At 33.0% G+C, this 25,282-nt stretch overlaps 1 protein-coding gene across 2 annotated transcripts in view; it reads right to left on the reverse strand.

Annotated features, from left to right (window-relative positions):
- Window positions 1-25,282, reverse strand: part of LOC106476413 (zinc finger protein Gfi-1b-like) — an 88,740-nt gene that overhangs the window by 13,672 nt on the left and 49,786 nt on the right. For both annotated transcript variants that reach the window (XM_022381299.1, XM_013937078.2), the window contains exon 2: window positions 19,343-19,558. Coding sequence is in view for 1 of the 2 variants with exons in the window: in XM_013937078.2 (XP_013792532.1) it covers window positions 19,343-19,558 (216 nt within the window). In the remaining variant the exon portion in view is untranslated. The remainder of the gene's footprint in view (window positions 1-19,342; window positions 19,559-25,282) is intronic.

A 25,282-nucleotide genomic window follows, 5' to 3' on the forward strand; every position in this document is an offset into this window, starting at 1 on the left:
TAAAAAAACTTAACGCTATGGGTGCAATAAGCATTCGTACGCAATATCAAATAAGGTTTTATTTATAAGTTCGATTTAAATAGTTCCTATTTCACAGTAAGCTAAAATCCCTCGTATAAATTATATAAAGTCAATTTCATGATGACATTCAGTTAGTTTTTTTTACAAGTTCATTCATGCGGATTACAACATTATCAATTCCTTTACAATTAATAGCATTTAATATTAAAGGTTATGCTTAGTTTTTGTTTTTAAAAATAACAGTATTATAACAATATCTAATGTTATAGTATAGTATTGTTAAAACCATGAAGATTACTTAATGTTGTAATACCTGAAATGGTTAGCTGTACACAGCTAGATTTTTTTTTTGTCAATCAATCTGTCTATTTAATATTTGACTAAATGTTACTTGCCGACCAAATGAAACGATATTTAGAACAAAAGCAGGACAGAATAGATAACGTGACGAACCATTAAAAATCAATATCGTACAGCAGCGTTTTTCACTCGCTTTATTATGAGAGTGGCTAGGTCAAGCTATAAAAGACTAATCCGCGTTGTTAATGTTTTATATAGGTCTGTCAAGCTGTACGTTTTGTTGTAAAGGTGAAATGAATTAAATTGGTTTCTTGTGTACGGCCTATAACAGTATAAGGACCTCGGTCGCACGCAACCAATGTTTGTTTATGAGTTAACGAACATAAGCACTTTGGGTTATGAGTATCACTTTGGTGTTAGCAAGGAAAATAGTAAATCAATAAAAGGAAAAGTCAACTTATAGAAGTTCCAGAAACATTACCAGAATCGTTTATAGTAAAATGACGAATATCAAGACACTATCTAAAAGGGATCGTTTCAAATTGAAATAGACCACACGCACGTGGTAATCGATTTCGAAATTTACGCTGCTACAAGGTTTCTATTTTTTTATATATATATAATCGTGTTTATGCTATATCGATATTTGCGCTTATAAGTTATCTACTTTATGAATTGTTTTTTCCTGTAATATGCACAAAAAGCGTGTCGGTTCACAAACGAACTCGAAGTTTCGAGAATGTACTTTGTGAAATCTACCGAAGTTTTAGCATCTGAAGTCTAAGTAGCTATATTTAAATTACTGTAACAATTATAACAAATAAGAAACAACACTTTAATTTCTTGTTCACCATCTGTGTATTATGTGTGTAATAATATAATAAGTAATCTAGTAATGTACTCTCCATTACACAGAAAAAACCTTAGTGCATACTTTCACCTTCAAGCATCAGTTTCACAATGGTCAGTGGTGTATACAACTTCTGGCCATCTGTCAGTACTCATTATGTTACTGACCAACGAGATCTGACGTCGATTCCTTTGGGACACGCTTTGTACTACTTGTTCCGATTACCCGTCTATACAGTAAGGAACTGGAGCTTATTACATTTGTTTATCTGTACATACAATACATTAGCAACCGATTCTGCCATTGATTCACCCAACTTATGCCAGTATTGACTATATAAATTACATAAGTTTGTATAATATATATATATAAAACCGAAAACATTTGGAGACACAAAAACTGATTTTGAGGATCTGCCCAGAATGAATTATTCAAAAATATTATAAAACCTTCTACCAGAAAAACAGAAAACGACTTATAGGAAGGTGGATTATCAAGGTTTTGTAATATAGTGTAATTAACTTGTTAGGTTTTGCACCGTTCAGCATACCTAAAAGCAATACCTGCTTTAAATCAGTCTGTGCAAATAAAGGAAGACGTTTCTGGCAGTCTTTTCTCACAGAAAACTCTTTATATTATCGAAAGCAACTGACATTAACATACACATTAGTAGTATAACGCATAAAAAATAAAGAAGAATAACAATCACGATGCGGTGTCATTTCATTTCGATTTAAATAAACAAACCGAGTTTATATTGTGGACTTCTTCAGACGAACGCGCACTTTGCAATCAAACAGTATTGTGAAACTTTGTGGAAATTACAGTGCGAATAGATACGGGTGCGTCACATCATTCAGTTTGAAATAAACTGCACAAAACAGTTAAAGGATAATTTAATTTTACAATATTATAGCTATGGTGAAACCCGTCTTGTGAAATAATGTTAATCACCGAATCCAGCTCTCTTCCATGTAAATCAGGCATGATGATCTTAAATGCAATTGATTAGTCATTCAGTGCCAAATATACATTTGTGCTAGACGACCTCGCCCTAACCCACTGACTGCGGCTGTTCTAAACGCGCGCGAAATTTTTGCAAGCCGTACACCGTATACGGCACAGTCGCATTCAACTGCCGGAGGCGGACCGTACCCTACATGGCGAATCAACAGTCAATGGGTTAATTACCACTTTGAAGAGAATCGCGGTGTTTAAAACTGTTTTAACTTGTTCCTGAACTATGGCTAGACATTGAAAAAGGTATCTGGACTTTCACTCTATGGAGTACCATAGGACGAATGAAAACCGACCTGTCACAGAAACATATGTGAAACCGCTTTTAAATCAGTTAGAAATTTGCAAGAATACCTGGACCTGGCAAACCATTGTACTCGATATAAGCCGATGGGAGCTAGCTTTCGATTCTAGGTTGTTGCAATTGTAAGTGTCTGTTCCAAACCTAAGTCAGATATTTACAGCGGCAACTGGACGTCGTGTAAACGTACAAAACATTAGAAACAGCTTTCAAAAGGCCAGTCTAAATGCCAGATACCCACTGAACTGCATGTGCCTCTCAGAAAGGTACATAAAAACTTCCATTCAAAGATAAAAAGAGCAAGTCCAGTGGAGCAGTATTCTTTTTTACCGATAAATCGCACTTCTTGTTTGGAGAGAATCTGGAATCAGCTCGAATTCCATTTTCATACAAGGACGTGACCCATATGGCGATGATGGGCAAGAGTGGGCCTTGGTGGATGTATCGATCTCTACATCCTGCAACTGTGAATGCTACACATTATTACATCCTACGAGTCTTTGTACTTTGTACTTCTTAGTACTTACTGTAGTAATAGACCCCTACTTTAGCCTAATGTACCATAGCGCCAAACTCTACCATACTAAACTGGTCAATTCGTCCCCTGAAAAAGAGTGGGTTACCAAATGCAGTGGCCAGCACACTTACTTATCTGACTTCATTCGCATCAAGCATGTATGTGATGCACGAAACTTTCCCTCGAGTGACACCCGACACATGAAATAAAGTCCAGGAAATAGTTAATTCAAACTATTTGTCGAGAACACCTCTGGGCATTAACACTCTTATTTTAAGCATGCAGCAATGGTGCTGAACTACCCTTGCTTTTCTTGCCTATTTTCCATACAGTACTGAAATAACAGAAACTGTATGATGAATTTCGCTGAAATCTTATTCGAGACTATGTGCGTTAGCCGTCCTTAATTTTGAAGTGTAAAGCTCTGAAGCCACGTATATCAAATGTTCATTTACAAGCGTAGGATGAATGACCAAACATTTGAATTTCAGATCGCATGATAAATCATTATATGCTTGGCTTGCATAACAAGGAATCGAGGGAGTTGTTACTGTTGTCTAGCGTAGAACTTCGAAATGGACTATCTGCACTTTATCCATCGCGGGGAATCGAATCCCGGATTTTAGCATCGTGACTCCGTAAACTTACCGCAAACCCAGTGAGGTAAGAGCGGAGAGTTTGATGATTGAAATATTTAAAAACATATTTTTGCCTTGTTATAGTTGAAATATTATAATTTTCAATTATATTTTTATTTACAACAAATGACATATACATTATTTCTGAAACCTGTGTTTTTTATATTTGAAAAATGAACATTAATGAGTTCATTATAATAATTTTTCATAATATTAGTTTAAAATGACATTCTTAATTACTGATTCGATAACTTCTAGTTGACTTATAAATGCAATTATTTGTTGTCTTTTTTGTTGCTGTTTACGAAGACTAGAAAATCATACTTATCCTATAAACAAGAGGGTCTAAGACTATATCGCGGGGGGTTTGAAACCGGAAATACAACAGGAGGGCTAGGCGTGTCACACAGCGGTTAGAAATAGGCATTTGAACATGGGAGTTAAGCGTATAACACGACGACTTGAAACCGGCACTTCCACATGTAGGCTAAGATTATTACACGGCGGTTTGAAGCTGGTGCTACAAGCAAACCGGACAAAATTTTGGAGATTTAAGTTTTGGTGACAAATAAAGTAAAAATCATCTTTCTAACACTACCTCATTAAATACTGTAGCTATTGTCATTACTTCAGACTGATTGTAGACGAATAGACAGAGCTACTCGTTCATTATGACAAGATTCTTGATTACTTTTACAATTTCCCTGGCACTGGTTAGGGCGCTCGACTCGCAATCTGAGGGTCGCGGGTTCGAATCCCCGTCACAACAAACATGCTCGTCCTTTCAGCCGTAGGGGCATTATAATGTGACGATCAATCCCACTATTCGTTGGTAACAGAGTAGCCCAAGAGTTGGCGGTGGGTGGTGATGACTAGCTGTCTTCCCTCTAATCTTACACTGCTAACTTAGGGACGGCTAGCGCAGATAACCCTCGTGTAGCTTTGCGCGAAATTCAAAACAAACCAAACTAACCCTGGCACTGTCAACTTTCCTTATAATGTTCTGTGCCTTTTGCTTGCAGGCGTAAAATCGTCAATTTATATTTTATAACAGTTTCGTATTTGCACCTGCAATCAAACTCCTCGTGTAGAAGTAAAGCAAACGGTAATAGAGATCGTCAGGGGTCAAATGGCAAGATGATTCCATTAATTTTATCGTTTGTTTTAGCACAAAGACACATTTGGTATATCTACTGTGCCTGTCGCAGAGAATCGAACCCTGGACCTTAGCATTGTGAGCAAATTTACCACTGGTCCACCGGGAGACACACAAATTTTATTAAACTGTTCATTAAATCAAACTTAGTTATATATGCAAGGTAGTTCCAACACTTTTCTCAACTGATAAGGAACGTTATGAGCAACTCAAGAATCTCAAACGAGTAATTAAACCTCATATAGAGCACCACGCTTTCATTACTGTCATTACATTTAAAAAAGACTAAAATTCTACCCAGTTTGGCTTTTCTGGGCCCGTAGTTCTGAAGTTCCACATACAAACAAGCAACTGTCTCATTAAGCCTTTTAACTTGCACTTGGCTAATGATTATAAGTAATCGAGAAATAAATCTCCTACTTTTAAGAGATGTCTATTTTTTATGTCTTTGGTATGATAAGCAATGGTATTTGAGCAATGATCTATATATTTGTTTTTTAATTACAAACGAATGGTTTTTTTTCTTCTAATGAATGATGGCGTCGAAAGTTGGAATGATTTTCCCTGACACAATGCGCCATCATATTGTACCTTCTGTTTGATCAGAAAATGGCAGAACGTACCAGCTGCCTACAATCCTAAGAACTATCTTGAAATACATTCGTGCGTCTTATTACAAATCTAAAGTTTAGAAAGAAAAAATCATTAGAATAAGGTTTTACATTTAATAAATCTGAACCAAATTGTAATTTTTTGTTTATTTTTGCAGTATTATTATTATTTTTTTGGCTTTTGGACGTTCCTTAAATTATACAGTGCAAATATGCTTAGAGCATAAGTCATTATATACATACTTATACTCGACTGAAAATAATATGAATTGAAACAATTTCAAATGGTCGTTTTAAAACTTTAAAAAACGGAAAAATATCTACAGCTTTATGCATATATATATGTGTGTGTGTGTGTGTGTACTGAAATTAGGCCTTTACTATCTTTATAATAAGGGCGAAGAATACGTATAAAGGTTTTGGAATAGTTATTCCAACTTTTTAAATTTTAAACTTATATGTGTGCTTGGGTATATATTTTTTACACACACACACATATATATGTGTGTATATGCGTCTAATATTTAGTTCTATTACTTCTGATTTTTTTAAAGAGACACGATGTTTGGCTTCGATGTTCAGTTTGTCCCAATTTTTTTATCAGAACCATGTGAAAAAAGTATGAATATTTGATTTACAAAATGAAAACTGGGCACAAATCCGGTGTTTATTTACATGTGGACTCGCCTGAAGCCCTGTGACTCAACATAAAAGCGACTAACAATTTACTTTCTTTTGTGTTGAGTGAAATTTTGGAAGTCTAGACCAATGAAATCATTAAGTTCTAGTAAGAAATACGGATATAATAACATAGTATTAGCAACACAAACTTCACGGGAAGCTGAGACGGGTAGAAATCAGGGAGAGGGGGGTATTCCCCACTGTCTTGTAACTTTTAGACGCAGGAAGGTTAGTTTTACTTATATAAACTAATAGTTTAAGAGAGGGCAGTATATTGACCATACAAAGTTCGTTTTCATTACGTAAACTAATATTTTAAGAGAGGATAGTATTTTGACTATACAAAGTTTGTTTTCCTTACATAAACTAATATTTTAAGAGAGGGCAGTATTTTGACCATACAAAGTTTGTTTTCTTTACATAAACTAATATTTTAAGAGAGGGCAGTATTTTGACCATACAAAGTTTGTTGTCCATACATAAACTAATATTTTAAGAGAGGGCAGTATTTTGACCATACAAAGTTTGTTGTCCGTACATAAACTAATATTTTAAAAGAGGGCAGTATTTTGACCATACAAAGTTTGTTTTCCTTACATGAACTAATGTTTTAAGATAGGGTAGTATTTTGACCATACAAAGTTTGTTTTCCTTACATAAACTAATGTTTTAAGATAGGGTAGTATTTTGACCATACAAAGTTTGTTTTCCTTACATTAACTAATGTTTTAAGATAGGGTAGTATTTTGACCATACAAAGTTTGTTTTCCTTACATAAACTGATATTTTTAAGACAGGGTAGTATTTTGACCATACAACGAATAAATGTTTTTTATCCTCTTTGCCGTATTCGCTTGTGCATTATAATACGTATAACCTGTACGCGAAATGCGGAAAGTACCTATATAAGTATCGCACAAAAATAACTGAAAAACTGTAAAATACACGTGATAATAACATTCTGATTTTTATTGCTAACCTATAGCCATAATAAAAGCGAGCACTTATTCATGACAGCTACAAAAGATAGAGGCTGCTTTCTCAATCTGTGTGGCTTAAATACTGGCACCATTTACCTAACATCTTAAGCACTTACATCTTTAGATCGATGGTAACAGAAGTAATGAAAATATCTCCAGGCTTTAGTTATTGTAGGTATATAATCATAATTGCCATTTTATTCGCATGCTATCAAACTCATAAGAGTCTTTCTATCAGTACGAAGTTTAGTTCTGTTGTGATGCATGTATATAATTTAATTAAAATTCATAAGTATTTACATTCATATGTAACGTTTAAGGCACGATAAATCAAAAATCACGCAACTAAGATTATTAATCATTATATTAAATACGTTTACGATTAATCAATGAAAATCTGTAGTCTTTTAAATACGTTAGCTTAAAGCTTAGTACTTCAAGCATTCCTTACTTGACTGTGGTGTTCACCATTATGGGTTATACAAACTAAATAGTTCGACCTTTTATGGGGTAAGAAGTTTCAACTATGACTGGAATGTTATATAAAAAGATCAAAACTACCCTAGCGAGTTAGTTGTAATTTTACGGATTTACAAATCTAAAATACTTTGTTCGATTCCCCGCTGTGGACAGAAAACAGATGTTCTTTTTTGTGTGTGTAGCTTTGCGCTAAAACATACAAATAAACGATTTTTACCGTTATGTGACACTAGATGATGTGATTAACGAACGCATAACACTTAATTACGTGGCACGTGTGTAATGTAGAATGGAAGACCGCCATGATATTCAATAAACGTTTATAGCTTAAAGTTATTAAGATATAAAGAATGATTCACGGTATTCAATTTTAAGTTCTACCAGGGTGTGGCGGTAAGCTGCAGGATTTTAGTTAGTTAGTTTGTTTGTTTTTTAAGAAACGACAACAGCGAAATCTGGGATACCCTTTATCAGAGAAGAATTTATCGTTTATATTTTGAAAGTAAAAACCCTGTTTCTTTTACTGAAAGTAACTTATATTCTTGATTTAAGAACCTTTCTACTATCTCTCGTGCATTTTGTGGCGAAGTAAAACTGGTTGTCGATGTTTTCCTATGACTTTTTAGATGTTTCTAAATAAGCGTTTCTTTCATCTACCTTTGTCAAATGGGAGAAATCGACGATGCAAGGTGATAACGACAATCATAATGTCCTCGAATTATATGTCAACAATTATGTAACGCATTAAAAATCGTTTTATGAACTGATTCAATAATTGTAATTAAATTTAGCTTGTTAGGTCCTCGCGTGCCCTCCACGTGGCTCAGCTGTAAGTCTGAAGGCTGATGACGATAAAAATCGGGCTTCGATTTATGCCGTGGGCCCAGCAAAGTTAGCCCATTGTGTAACTTTGTATTTACAAGAAACAAATCACTAAACAAGGCCTCGTATTTCTGATGCTTCTAATGCTTGAAATTATATTCAACTTTCAAAGTCCACCAACATTGAGACTTGACAACTAAATATGATTATAAGGATATTAAACACTAAATATATGTTCATATTAGAAGCATTAGAGAAACATGCATTTTACAAATAAAATATAATTACAACATAAGAAGGGATAGAGAGGCATAGACCTTACAAATCAAATATATATACATCATTAGAATTGCTAGAGATACCGCGACCTCACAAATTAAATATAATTACAACATTAGAAGCACTAAAGAGCAAAGACCTTCCAAATTAAATAGAATTACAGCATTAAAAGCGCTAGATACATGAGCGCCTCACAAATTAAATATAAATATAACACCAGAACTTCTAGAGACATATATATTATACAAATTAAATATAATTATAACATTAGAAGCGCTAGAAACACATGGATTTTACAAATAATTTTTTTTGAAATATAATTACAACGTTTAAGCTCTAGACACACAGACTTTAGAGGAATTATAATTACAAGCATTAGAAGTGTTATATACATGTGTTTCTTACAAACTTACATTAAAAACTCTAAAATGTATTGACCTTAAAAGGCAAATATAATTACAAATAATAAGAAACGCTGAGGACACACTGGCCTTACAGGTTAAATTACAGGCATTAGAAGCGACGTACGTAAATTACAAAAGAAAGCGTTAGAGCCACATAAACTTTCTAAGTCAAATATAAGTACAAAAACTGTAAGCACTATAGACACATGGACCTCAGAAGCTAAATATAAGTACAAAGAACAAGAAACGTTACAATTTAAATATAATTACATGTATTAAAGGCGTTATAGTTATATGTATGGGTCTTACGTATATATAACAACATAAAAGAAAAAATGTGCCTGACCCTTTCTGTCAGCTGTCGCACAGAATTCCAAAAATTTAAGAATATTCAGCAATTTATTTTCATCATACTGACTGTATGAAAGTCACTTAAAAATCTCCTGTTCAATTGGCTGTTTTAACTAAACTTTCATATCTCTATTTTTTTCAGGATAGGACTCGATTGTTTGGAGACACTAGTCCACTATAGAACAGGAGTCATCGTTTAGGAAAACTTTAAAGTCCCACTTTTTCTTTTTTTCTGAAACGTTCAAATGTTTAATTTGTGTTGAGTTTTATATTTTAAATGTAGGCTTTAATCATTCGTCAGGACATATAGGGCAATAGGTACTTGATCTAAATTTATTTTTATTTTTTTGTTTTAGTGCAAAGATACACAAGGGTTATTTGCACTGAGTTCATAGCATGGATCAAACATCATATTTCAGAATTATAAGTCATCAGACTTACCTCTAGGTCACCGGGTGGATTTTTATTTGCTATTTTGCACACATGATGATTGGAGATAAACAAAAAACAAAAACGCTACATCTTCATTAAACTGAAAATTATTAATTTTTCATGTTGTATTCTAGAAACTGTATACTTGCAGGAAGAAAGCAACAATGAATTTTCATGTTATATTCTAGAAACTGTATACTTGCAGAAAGAAAGCAACAATTAATTTTCATGGTATATCCTAGAAACTGCATACTTGCAGAAAGAAAACAACAATTAATTTTCATGGTGTATCCTAGAAATTGTATACTTGCAGAAAGAAAGCAAAAATTAATTTTCATGGTATATCCTAGAAACTGCATACTTGCAGAAAGAAAGCAACAATTAATTTTCATGGTGTATCCTGGAAACTGTATACTTGCAGGAAGAAAGCAACAATTAATTTTCATGGTGTGTCCTAGAAACTGTATACTTGCAGGAAGAAAGCAACAACTAATTTTCATGGTATATCCTAGAAACTGTATATTTGCAGGAATAAAGCAGCAATTAATTTTCATGGTGTATCCTAGAAACTGTAGTCTTGCAGGAAGAAATCAACACTAGTTTATGTAATTAGAGCTTTTATTACTAGCAAATAAAAAAGCAGCACTAATAGTGAAACTAAGTGTCTTAACTACACCCATAACAAGGTATGGATAACCTGTTACATTTTGGTGTTAATTATTTTGTTGCAATGTTTCTTTATATGCAACAAATACAACTGAAGCAAAAAAAGTGCCACAATTCGTTGTTTTGTAGTAATATTGTTAGTTAAATGTTTTTCTGCAACCAGGTCCATGTTTTCCCTTTTTTTCCCCTTCTTTAATATAATAAAAGTATTACCTTGAATTGCAGATAAGGAGATCAGTTATAAAAGACTTAATCTGCATATTAGTAACATGTGCGAAGAAAACTATAAACTTAAAAGTTAGCTTATAAAAATAAAGACGTGTAAGTATCCCTAACGAATTTTACCTTTTTCGTAATATAGTATCATTAGTAATACTAAACAAAGTTAAGATACTCTCTCACTTATTAGTTAAATATATATATATGTTTTAACTGTGTGTGTGGTTAAAGTAAAATCATAAATATCTGTCTATTTCTGCGTGTGCTCTAAGTATAGGTCTATAACTTGTACTGATTCATAGTTCATAAATAAATAATTCCGGTGTAGACATATTTTTTCTCTCAAACTTACAACAGTTACCCCCCACAATTATGAAGTAAGTGAAGCCTAATATTTTCACTTATCAATAATTTTGTACTTTGGAGAACCAGGAACTCTTGTACAATTGTTTTATGAATTATTTCATTTTTGCTTAAAACATAAGCGACGTGCTATGAACTGCGCCCACTCTACTTACTGTTATGTGATCATTTTAAACGAAGCTTCCGTCGTCCAGCGAGGGGCTGTCGCCAGGGTGGCGCCTTCCTTTTTATTCTACTTATGTCCACGAGGAGGCTCAAGACACGGTAAATTTGTAGAGTATTAAAGCACGGGTTTCTAGCGGATGGATAACTGCGGTTGACTTGGATCAACAGGCTGTATACTGCATTCCTGTGAAATATAATTACGTCTTGGGTGGTGATTTATGGTATTAAACAGGGTAGTCAGGGGTGATTAGTCCGAGATCAATTGTGAGCAAACACTGTCTGCGTTATTATCGGCAATAGAGCCATATAGGCTCCGACTCTTATGTGTAGAGCATATCTACACACGTGGAGCGCCCATCTCGCGGCGGACTTAATTTGGGGCCCGCCACGTATGGCGACAACCCAGGGTCTAGCGCCTATTAGCAATTACACAGATCTGAACTATCCGGATCATACGGATTCTTTCTCCAGCAGTCAATGTACTTGGATGAAGATAGAATTGTCAGAGAAGAGGAGGTGATAAGTCTAAGCCTGCAATGCATATGTACATATATAAATGTATGCGATGTAGATTTCCACGTACGTCAGTAAAGACTCGCTCTGCCGGGAAAATAATTATTACGGTATAATCCTCGTTCATCCATCAATCCCATGTCAACACTGACGTTCTACCGCACCTCTCTTCGTATACACCATTACAAAATAATATGTGATATATAGAAGATGAAGATATTGCCGCATTCAACAACTTCGAAGTTTCATGGGTTTTCAATTTAGTTTGAATGTAGGTGTGGGGGATGTAGATCAACCTTTGTATATATATTTACACAAATACACAGAAAAAGCGAACTAAATTGGTGCCACTTGAATAACTGGAATAAAACTTTGAACTTGATAAATTTTACATATTAGATCTAGCCGTTGTAAATAATTTATGAAAAGACAATGGAATTCGTCTTTACTGGATAATAACGTAACTGAGCAAACTAAGAAGTGACTTATTAAAAAGGACGAAATGCTCCAAAATCAGTCGTTTCCTAAATGCTTTTCCAACTTGCGCACAAACAAGAGATTGTAGAGCTCGCTAAAATATGGCATCATAATTTGGGAGATTATTTCACATTGCAAAGCCTTATTTTCTTTTCGTTTGATCCTCACAGCGACAATGAAAAAAAAAAGGCTTAACTAATCCTTGGTGTTTGAGTACTTTTGAAATTGTTACATCAATTTGTATAGAAAGCGTGGATGTTTAATTGTGGTAACTATTTAAAAACTTAAGACATTAATAAATATGTGTAGTATACATGCATATCAATCGCTATATTTTTCTGTGAAACGTGTAAGATCGGATTTAGTAGCTAAATCGTCTAAAAACAAAGAAACTGTCACTGTAATCCATTCAACAACAGATAACGTGATGATATTGCGATCATACAGACAAGAAACAATAAGATTTCGGGAGTTCTGCTTTATTATGATGTCGCTAGTTTATTAAAATTGTAGGAGTTAGAAATCATATAAGGTTACAGTTTCATGAAATGCGAGATGAGAGAAAATATATTTCGTTCATTTTAATCCGTTCAATTCTGTAATCTCATTTGGAAACTGATCGTAGTTACGGTTTTTAAGGCTATGCTAAGCTAAGGACGAATAAGGAGTGAGCAACGTAATGACGTAACTCTTAACGGCCCCCTCATAAACAAGTAGTTTCGATATCTTTGTGATTTATACTTCACCTTATAATACCTTGCATCTATGTTTTTCCACCCAAAATACCTGCTCACTTTATAATACCTTACATCTTATGTTTTCCACCCAAAATACCTGCTCACCTTATAATACCTTACATCTTATGTTTTCCACCCAAAACACACTGATCACCTTATAATACTTTGCATCCTTATCTTATGTTTTCCACCCAAAACACACTGATCACCTTATAATACCTTACATCTTATGTTTTCCACCCAAAATACCTGCTCACCTTATAATACCTTACATCTTATGTTTTCCACCCAAAATACCTGCTCACCTTATAATACCTTGCATCTTATGTTTTCCACCCAAAATACCTGCTCACTTTATAATACCTTACATCTTATGTTTTCCACCCAAAATACCTGCTCACCTTATAATACCTTACATCTTATGTTTTCCACCCAAAATACCTGCTCACTTTATAATACCTTACATCTTATGTTTTCCACTCAAAATACCTGCTCACTTTATAATACCTTACATCTTATGTTTTCCACCAAAACACCTGCTCACCTTATAATACCTTACATCTTATGTTTTCCACCCAAAACACACTGATCACCTTATAATACTTTGCATCCTTATCTTATGTTTTCCACCCAAAACACACTGATCACCTTATAATACTTTGCATCCTTATCTTATGTTTTCCACCTAAAACACACTGATCACCTTATAATACTTTGCATCCTTATCTTATGTTTTCCAACCAAAATACCTGCGAAGTGATGACGATGATGAATTTTAGTGATAGTGAAATACTCTTGAATAACAATGTCTTTAATATTACTAGGAATTTGTAATATGGTATACTAATGATCCTAAACGAAAGAAAAACTTAGATGTTTACAGCACACATAAAGACAAGAAAAAAAACAACCTAATTAGGTGCTAGTATGGTGTATTAACGTTTTTCGTAATACAAGGATGATTCTTCCTGCATTTGGTGCTTAAATTCTTTATTCGCAGTGTTATTTCTATGGCTTTCATTCAAGTTCATCTAACCGTGATCTAGAGTGATTTGTAAATGATGTAAGACGACGTTGTGCAATATAACGCATGCTTTATACATAACAATGCTAGACACCATTTACAAGTGCTTCTTGTACCTCCTTGTTTTGGTTGGAGCAGAGAAAATCACTTTCAGCACCTCAGGCAGTGCTTGATTAGAACAATAAACGAGCTTAGCAGACAGAGCGAAGAGATCTTTTTTGGTCTTTCGGCCCACACTTGTGTCAATATCCATTGGCTGCTACCAAAGGTGCTGTCTGTGTGTGTTAGGCCTGCTACGGACACTGGCAAGTGATGGAGCGTGGGAACTCGCCAGACGACCAGCAAGAAACACTTCCCCGTGGAAAATTACTCGTAGCGCTCGCTACTCTTTTTTTCCTAGAGCCTGGAGGCTGAAACGAGCAATACCTTCACTCGACTGCAAGGCAGAAATGACAGATGTTCTAACAAAGAAAGAGATACAGTTCAACCACATATTGGGCAATATATTTCGGATAATCTGGCTGTCGGGATACGAGCTCACCACATGTTCAGATAACTCTATATTTACTGCTTCAATGCACTGTGGAGAGATCACATTATAGCATCAACAGAATCTTGGTGATATCAAGAACTGTAGAAGTTCGACATCAAACATGGCAGAAAGTAGTTGCCTGGGTTTTATGTAAAGAAAGACGAGAAAAAGAGGGAAATTTATAAAACATTTAAAGTTAGATACTGGACTCGTGTTTATTTGTTGATAGGGATAAAACCACATTTATATAAAACTTCTAAAAATATATACATATAAATCTAAATTTACTGAAAGACTAATTTATATACATTTAAAGTTATTGATGTGTACATTCATAAGGGTTCTTCAAAGTTATTGTGTTATATTTTATTATGACAGATACGCAACTTTCCTAAAGCCTTTCCTGATATTAGTTTGAAAGTAAATTATGATGTTGCTCTTTTCTTAATGTAAAGCTACACAATGGGCTATCTGCACTTTGTCCACCGTGTGGAATCAAAATAAATAATACAATTCAAATATAACAAAAGTTAACACTTAACACAAATAAAAGCAGTGTTGGTTGGATATGGTAATTGCTAACATGAGCATAAACTGATTAAAAACACACATTTTTTTCAAAATGTGGGCCGAATGTGACCCAAGGATTAGTGTAACGGGTTGCAGATTGGAAGATGCAACCAACGTTCGAGTCGCTATATGCGGCTGTACACTCTCCGTACTTTCAGCTATCGGTGGTATTATAACTGTGACAGTCAATTTTGCTAATTGTTTAAGAGTAGTCATGTAAGTGGAGGGTACTGCTGGCTAGTATTTCTTCATTTGGTCAATATTTCTAAATCTGGTATGACTATACTCCGACACTGGGTGTCTGACGTAGTTTTGTCCACATTTAGTATAAGGTGTTGCTCAGGTTGATCACATAACTCTACATACTGTATCAAACGTGAACCAAACGTGCAATAATTTTGGACTCTAAGGCTCTGTTTTCAAACCGTGAATCAAAATTGAACTTATAAAACAAACTGAAATACTATTAATTCTGATTATCCACAAAATAATAGCTCATGCAACATTGCCACATATTGTAAGTTTTAGAACGCCTCTAGATATAAACCTAGATTGGACCTATCCAGGAATAAATTTCAAAATCTGTTCTGTTGACTGGGGATGCATACATTCCTTAACCAAATAAGTACTAAATCAGACTGTAGGATTAAAATATTTGATACGTTTGATTAAAAGTTACACAGTTGTAATGAATGTCAATTTAAGTCAAATATTCTAAGTTTAAGGTCAAAATAAGTTCTCTTGATTAATTTACTAGAAATTAATCCGTTTTATTCAAAATCAATTCCATACTGAGATACTAACTTATTATTTGATATGTAAAGTCTTATTAAGTTCTTTTGTTCAAAGTTTAAGTATATTTAACAGACCCCAATGTTTATAAAATCTAGTGTAAAACTCACCGTTCTTCTTATTAATTGCTATAAACAGTATGATGAAACTTAGTAGTTTTGATTTAAGTTCTGTAAACTGTAAGTTTAAAAACAGTCTTTTTGATGTAAGTCCTATAAACTGTAATGGTAAAAATAGTTCTTTTAATTCATGTTCTATAAGCTGTAGGGTTAAAATAAGTCCTTTTGATTTAAGTACTATAAACTGTAAGGGTAACAACAGTCCTTTTGAAGTAAGTCCTATACATTGTAACGTTAAAATCGGTCCTTTTGACTAGGATTCTATAAAAACTGACGAAAAGCAACCCTTTTGACTAAGTTCATATACACTTTAAGGTTAAAAATCAGCCTTTTTGAGTTCTTACACATTTATTTGTTGCATCCATATTGTGAAATTGTTCTACATCTGTGTAATAACTTTTAACTTCGCTATATTTTTCTTATTTTTGAATAAGTATTGAATTGAGCTTTGTTTTTAGATCTTAAGTAATAAGCCTCCAATGCATAAGCTTTAGTATATGTCTGTAGAATGGTTTATGAGCCGTTCTGGTATGATTAATTACATAAATATTCTTGTGTTTTTGCCATTGCTGAGAATAAGGTCCACTCTAGCCAAACATTTGTATTTTAAAGAGAAACTCAATTTATTGGATAGGTTTGTTCTGACATTAAACGCAACTCGTTACAAAGCTATTAAATAATGTGGAGGCATTTCGTAAAACAGACAATTTCAGAGCGTGAATGTGAGAAATGCATAAAAAGATATAAATAGTGTCTAAATCATTCTATTTGAACAACTTAACTAAATATCTATACATAAGCTAAGGTCTAAGTCATACAGAAAATTCAGTACGTTATATTAAAATGATTTTATTTATTTCACGTGTCAGCCACAGTCGATATAAAGTCACGGTGAAACGCCATGTATCAGAACTATTTATTGGCAATGCTTAGCGTTTCATAGGTAGTGTGTGATGCCACTGAAAACTGCTCCCTTTTGGGAAGGGTATGTAGCAGCCATCTCAGACTCAAAATATTCATATGATCAGATCACAACAATATGTTCAGATATGGAATTTAGAATTACTAAGACAACGATATCCCTTGCACTTAATGACATTGGAAAACAGAAGAATATGGATTAACTTGGGACACCAGGACTATCCAGAAAGAGACTTGCAACATTTCGTAAACCAGGAGTGAGAAACAAAATAAGGTGTATTGTAAAAGGTGAGAATTTACTAACACAGGGATCAGTAGTAAAAGCTATCCATCTGACGTATGTAACATAATCAATACATATTAGACAGATTATGGAAGGTTTCAGGAAGAAGTGGTGTATTTTAGACATTTTCGACATGACAGTCTTACGGCGGAGACTTTGCAATTAAAACTACTCCGCTTTATTATCATCAAGATGCAGATTGTGGCATGACCGGATGTGGCAACATGAACTGTAACAACGTGGTGAGTCTCCAAAGTCGTTTTAATATAACGTACTCAACCCTCTGTAGTTTTGTTTAAATTGTTATATATTAATACTTAGATATATAATATATATAAGTTTCAATTCATTCTTCTTTTTTTTTACTGACGTACTGCAAAACGTTTTTTATATGCCTAACTGAAGTAGACCTATGGAGTAAGGTTTAGGTCATTCCTTTTGAATATTCTACTGATCTTTTACATTTATGGCTTAAAATAATTTATTCATGTTAATCTGTAACTAAGTCGTTTTGATTAAGTTGTATTAAACATTTTCAGATATTAGTCTAAACCAGATCTCTCTCCACATCAAGATCAAACCATGATTTGTTTATTAATTACTGCATGTTTATACAATATTAACATAAAACACGTCTCTTCGGTGTATGGTTCAATTTGTTACACTTGATTATTTCAATGTGAATACTTGTTTAAATAAAGTTTTTTCGGGTTGAAAATAAAAGCCAACACTTTTTCAAGTAGGATACTATGCGTTTATAAATGTTTACTAAATTTAACACATATAGATTTTAACGAAGTTTGTCAGTAAAGGTTTAATAACTTTGAATCACAGTAATCTTTAGACTCTAAAACTCACACACATATATATATATATATATATTACTGTAGATAGATCAAGATGACAACTTATGACTTGATATTTGTCATAATACTGTAAAGAATGATTTTTTTCTACTTGAAATTACTCTGACTTGAGATTGAAAATTAATCCATGGATCCGTTTACGTTCTAAGTTTGTTATAGTGTAATATACATATAAAATGTTCTTTTCTGAATAGCTTTGTAATTCTTAACATATTTCTATTTATTCTAGAGCAGAGAAATGACTGTCGCGTTTTACTAAGAAGATGGTCTTTTTTAAAGTATAAATTACAGATGAAATGATTGTTTTGTGGTATTGAGTATGCAAGAAAGAAACGTTTTATTTCCCACGTCGCAGATCTAAAATAGTTTCAATGATTGATGAAGAAGTTTAGAACCAACGCCATCTTTACTGTCGTTTTTGTAATACAAAAATTATAATTATTTCTCTCTTTTCTCTTATCAATATGTAAAACGAAAACTTTCTATGTCTATCCATCTTAGAGGTACCTAAGCAAATCATATATTAAATGTAGTTTCTATTTGTCCTTTCTTAACCAGAGGGTCATTTCAGGGCTACATGTACATTTATACTTCATATGAGGTCTGCTTATTGTAAACCAAGTTCATTAATGTAGTCTATCGTTTAGATGTCCAGACAAGGTGATCACATCAGATAATGATTGCAACGTTTCAGTCCTCAGTTCTTTTAATTCAATAGCTACGCAGAGCTAATTAGATATCTGTTGTAAAGAGGCCATTCACGAAAAGATGCCCTCCCCACTCCTCTTCGTTCCTCGATTAAATAAGAGTAGCTGGTGTTTACTTTACTCCACAGAAGAAAACAGATGTGTCTGACTGAGTGAATGTGAATTTTATTGGAATACCAGTAGATTCGGCAATCATAATACTTTTGAGAATCATGAATCACACTTGAATGTGGAGTTTATCCCCAAACTCCCTATCTTTGGAAATATTATTATTATTTCCGTGTCTAGAGTTGAGCTCGTTATAAAAATAATTATCCCCTTAAAACTAATAATTTATTTTCAATGAAGCTTGGTAATTTTTATTCTCACTGATAAGAAAATTTGTTTTCAAACTATCCCGCAATACAGCCCAAATGAGCGAAAGATAAAATACTTTGAATCTTTCCTTGTTTTAGTTGAAATCTCTTTTCAGAGCATGTTTCTAAAGAGAAATGCTAGTATGATTTGAAATCTTATTCAATGCCAAACACATTAAAAATTAAACATACCATTTGATGATATATCTTGACTGGCGTAAGAATGGAGATGCGGAGCCAAAAAGGGAAAGAATGGTAGGGCAGATTCCAATCTTGGTGTAGCTTTTAGCGTGAAGCCACTTCCCGGACTGCACCGCCAGCTCGGATAGTACGAAGAAAGGCATTCTGGTGGCAGATATGGTACTCCCAGTCGGGGAGTTGCAAAAGCGGGCAACAAAATGTTTGGACCTGCAACAAAATAGAATATTATTCTAACTTATCTGTGAATCTATATATTTTATCTATATAGACATGTGAATATAAATCTTAAGTTCTGTGATGTTTGTTTTTGTAATTGAGTGGGCTTTAAATTAATTATTTTTGTATCTTGTTTTCTACACTTCTATAAATATTTATACAAGTATAATTTTTAAGTTATACCATTTTCCTCACTGGATTCATTGAAAGGTGAAGTTTAGGTCTGTAGACCTGATTTCAATCATATTTCAGTTTAAATTTCTGAATCCATATAAAACTTTTTATCACAGTAGTTTGGTTGAACAAACAAAAGGTCAAAGTCTTAATGATTAAGGGTACTTAACAGATGAATTAATATAGTTTTTAATTAAAACTACGCGATTAAACTAAGCCATTTTAGTACCATTAAGTTAGTAGCTTGCCCATCGGATTTATTTCAGGTGTATTACAATTTGAACGTTACATTTACCTCAACTGTTTCTGAGTTTTTCTTTTTTTCAATTGAGATGTGATAGAGCTTTGGCTTTATTTATTAAAATACTTCAGGGATCGAAACTAAATTCTATGAATATAATACTAATTGTCCTTATTACTTTAGTTTTCTAGCGTTTTGTTCTGTACTTTGTTATAGATATTCTACTATAACGTTAATTTTTCCTTATTTTACAGAACTGGTTTCACAAATTAAGTTGCCAATCACCTATACATAATGAAATGCTAAGTCTTTTTTTCCACTTTAGGAAGTTTTTATACAATACAGCGTATTATGTTTGTATATAATATTATAAAATGATAATGGCATTATCAAATAATTGGGTTCTTAATTTTAGCTAAAACATCCAACAACTTTTGCTATAAAATGCTGAGACTGTTAAAATATTATAGACATATTTTAACCTTCATTTCCTGATAAGATACACGTAAAATATTCTGTTACAAAATAAGTCGCATAAGCTATCATTAACACTTTCCTGACAGATTACATTTTGAATAATTAAAGAAATATTTGTTTAGACATTTAATCCTAGAATTACCGGGGGAATAGGGATTGGCTTTTTAAACACATTTTTCTGAAATATTTCTGCGTAAAATTGCCTGTGAGTTCCAGACTTTCTTGGTTACAGGATTCCTAAAAACATACCAGCTAAATAAAGACTCAGACACAAATATCGTGAATATTGCAATTAATCTCACTAATTAATTACTGCTGGATTCTCTTATTTATTTCACATAGAAAATTAGTAATTTCACTTAATTTTTGTGTCAGCTCTTTACACTGGGTCCTGTAAAAAATAAAATTACCCACTATGATATATGAGCTCCTACTGGTAGGGAATGAAATAAAAACAAATCGGTAATCTGAGTGATAATAAAACACAAAAAAGCGTTTGCACACTCACAAAAATCAAACCTTACTTTTTATAGACTATTAGTGATAACATTTCTTCACTATATTATATTAAATAAATAATTAGGTAACACTAGAATACAAAATTTTAGCCAATCTATTTGTTTTGTTAACATAGCCTGCATTCTGTTCTTACTAAAGTCCCGTTCATGACCTAATTCTTCTTTCATTGTGAACACAAATCAGACTCCTCTTGCTTAAAATCAGCGCTCGAAACTCGATCATTTAAAGTATGAACAAAATGAATATTCAGAACGTAAGAAATTTACGTGTCAAATCATGATTCAACATTTCGAAATTTAAACATCCATAAATGCTATGATTTTAAGGTCGTCTAAATAGAGTGAGTACTTGGTAGTGAAGACAATTAAACAACACCATCATAATAATAACAACTTTAAAATCTAATCGTCAAAAAAGTAGAAGAAAAATCGGAATTAACAATATTTAGATATATTTCCACTATTTAATAAGGTGTGTTAAACGTAAATATACAGTTCGTGTTTAGCACTGAAAAACGTTTAACATTTCAATCATTATTCAACACTAAAATCTGGACCGAGCTTGGCCTAGTCGGTGAACTACAAGATAGATCCGTCAAATTTCATTTTTCGGTCAGACAAAAGTAAACCAATAGTTGGTGGTGGGTGCTATTGCCTATCTGCCTTCCCTCTGTTCTATCATTTTAAAATTAGGACAGCTTTTCACAAATAGTTTTTGCACCAGTGAAAAATTGTTCGATCTACAAATCTTTGTAAACGGAATATAAAATGAAAACGTTATTGACGAATGTAATAAATGCTTATATTATTATTATCGGTACTGTTGGCAAGCAAATATGATAATTAATATGATAAATGATAACAATTAAATAAAATAAAAACAATAAGAAACATAATTACAATTATAGATTACGACACCTTATTATGTTGACATACTTAGCACTTACTAAGCTTAAAATTAAGCACTAATGTAAGGTTTGTTAATGTCTTAAACTTCTTTCAATTATTTATGCTAAACATTTATTCATGCTTTTAAATTTTCTACCGTGAATAAAGCATCAATATTAAGCCTACTAATCAATTATAACTATATAAAAATTTCTTATGTTTAATATTAACAAAGCTAGATTAAACTCGTTTTGTTGATTTATGTTAGGCCTACATCATAACATTAATGTAACAATAAGGTATTGCAGTCTTAGGCAACGTGCAAACCGTTGTAAATGTAATAAAATGTGCAAACTATACTGACTATAAAGAGCTAATTCATTTTTATTTTCAATATTATTAAGTGATTATATTCTTATTTGCATTATACATAGGTATTTATAATAAATATGATAATAAATAGTGCATAGAATAACAATTATAAACTGGATCACATTACGATTATAAATGCTTATTGAATTTTGAGGTACCTAACAAGATACTTAACATGAAATTTAAACAAGCAGGCAAAACACTGATAAAATCTTGAAATTTGAGGTAGCGAACAAGTTAGTTAACATGAAATTTATATAAGCAGGCAAAGCATTGATGAAGTACTGAAATTTGAATTAGCTAACAAAAAGTACTGAAGTTAAGGTATTGAATGTTAAAGTACTAGATTAACCATCTAGATAAAATTAATAGCAACTATCAGTTTAATGTTAGTTTTACTGGAGTATTAGTATTAATGAATTACATAATTGCTATGTATTATAATTACCGAGATTTAAAGTTGTTTTTTATTACAGATGAATTTATTTTTCAAATCAACACAAAGTAAAAACAAGTAGCTTTTTGTCCAAAATGATAATGCTTTGAAGAATTCAAGAACCCAGTCATTGAAATTAACGTCCGTTTATAAGCGGTTGAAACATCAGAGTGGGAGTTCATGGTGCTGTGAAAATACGTATACTAAAAAAATCGATGAAGACAAAAAAAAACTAAACCCTATAACACGAGCACTTTCAAAAGGTGGACCATTCTTCATCAGGGGCAAATTGAGTAGGCTGGCTATTTAATAACAAGTTAACGCCGAAATCAATAAACCTTAAGTTAACTGATTTCGGTTTTAAAGTATTCTTCTAAATGTTTGAATTATCATAAAATACCTGTAAACTATTTTTAGTCCTTTCAATAAGTATTGCATTTTCTTACCTTTCTACATAAGGCTAATCTTTAGATCCGAGTTGTTCGATAAATAGAGAGTGTAATATTGAACTTCCAGGTTATATGTTTACATGTTTGAACTGATGTATTCAGGTCAGGTAGAACTTACAGCTACAGAGAACAGAGGCTGTCAGATCAGTCATGGGTCATATGTGTATAGACAATAAATAGTGAACTGTCTCGATAAACAGAGAATACAATTTGTTTCTCTTTGCCTATCATTTGTAGTTATAATTAGCCGTCACACTGTTTGATAGATAAAAAAAAAATCATAGTCACGAGTAACAGACAATTTATACAGTTACTCAGTTTTTATTACCCAGTTGTAGTTATCTAGCCCACCCAGTGGCTCAGATTATAACGCTAAAAATTGGGTTTCGATATCCACACCGGGAGAGCACAGCTGCAGTTCTACGCTTAACAAGAAATGACCTTTGGCCCATCCAGTGGCTCAGCAGTAAGTCTAAGAGATTATAACGCTAAAAATTGGGTTTCGATACCCTCGATACACCGGGAAAGCACAGATGCAGCTTTACGCTTAACAAGAAGTAACCAAACAAACTCGCGCCGTTTATATTAGAGGATTTTGTAGCAACTGTTTTTTATCTAATTACCAAGAACTTAGATTTTCGGTCTTCTTCATTTCGCAGAAATAAAGAGCACACACTTGGGGTCAGTTACAATTCAATAATACGAACAGAACATAGTTTTAGATAAATTGTAGTTTGATACTATAAAAAATACAGTGTTAGTTATTTTTTAATAATAATTAAAATACGAATTTCGAGGGCGATTATAATTTAATAATGTTAACAGTATATAGCTATGGCCATCTAATTTGTATTACATCATACTGTGTATATCATGATACACTATAGCTTCTTAGGTCGTTACCTATATCTGTCGTTAGGTTATAATGTATATCCGCTGTTTCGGTGCAATTTTTTGAAATAATTACAAATTCAAATTATAGACAAAACACTGTCTGGAGGACAGCTACGTTATGAGATGATAGACAGCATAGAATTTGGATCATTATGGTTGGCACATGTAATGACTTCAGAATCTACGCTCGGTTTTCGTATAAAGAATGAAGGAATTAGCACATATGGTTTATTTCTTGAATTTCGCGCAAAGCTGCACGAGGGATATCTGCGTTAGCCGTCACTAATTTTGAAGAGATAGACTAGATGGCGGGCATGCCAATTTTTGAGCCTCTCTCGTCAAATCGAATGGTGGTATTGGCTGTCACTCTTATAACGCACTCACAGCTACAAAGTGCAATATTTTGGTGGTAACGAAACGCGAACTACATGACCTCAACTCCACAGTTTGGCACGCTAACATTTGGGCATCGCTCAGCCAACTAGCAGATATAAACAGTTCACAGTTATTGTTTATATGTTTATAAGTCGAGATATATATATATAAACAGTTCAAAGTCTAAGCTCAGCAAATATCATAGAATGAAACATTATATGCTTATGAACGACACATAATTTCAATGTTCGAGAAAAAAGTTTACGGTCACAACCGTTTGGTCCCCTTTGCTTCTAGGCAATAATTTGTACAACCTTGAACAATACATAGTTTCAGTAAACTATGTTTTACAGGTATTATAACCTCAAAATCTCTGAATTGGTAGGATTTACGGGTATAAACGATATATATTTTCGAGAAAATTGTATTTTAAAGGTATAATCAGTACAAAGTCTTCGGGTTTGTACGACTTATAAAATTGAACAATACATAGTTTAGGGTCAACTGGATTTTCAGGTATTCAAAACTAGATTAGGTATATTTTACTGTTTTAAAGAGCACTTAGTTTCAGGAAAACTATATTTTACAGTTAGAAGTTTTCGATTAGGAAGTTTACTGATTTTAAACAACTCAAATTATGGGTCTGTTAAATGTTTTATGTATGCAGTATAATTTACACATATATAAATATAACAGGATTTGAGCTTACTTGTAACTTGAAGTTTACAGATAATCCATAATATAGAACAAAGCTGCGCAATAATCTATGTGTGTTGTTTTACACTGCGAGGATCAAGCTCTGAAGCTTAGTTTATCGCTGAGCCACCAGAGGTCATTAACAATGCATTAAAATATTAAACTTATAAATGTCCGACTAAAATTTAAATCAGG

This window comes from Limulus polyphemus, unplaced genomic scaffold (assembly GCF_000517525.1).
Source record: "Limulus polyphemus unplaced genomic scaffold, Limulus_polyphemus-2.1.2 Scaffold155, whole genome shotgun sequence".
NCBI lineage: Eukaryota > Metazoa > Arthropoda > Merostomata > Xiphosura > Limulidae > Limulus > Limulus polyphemus.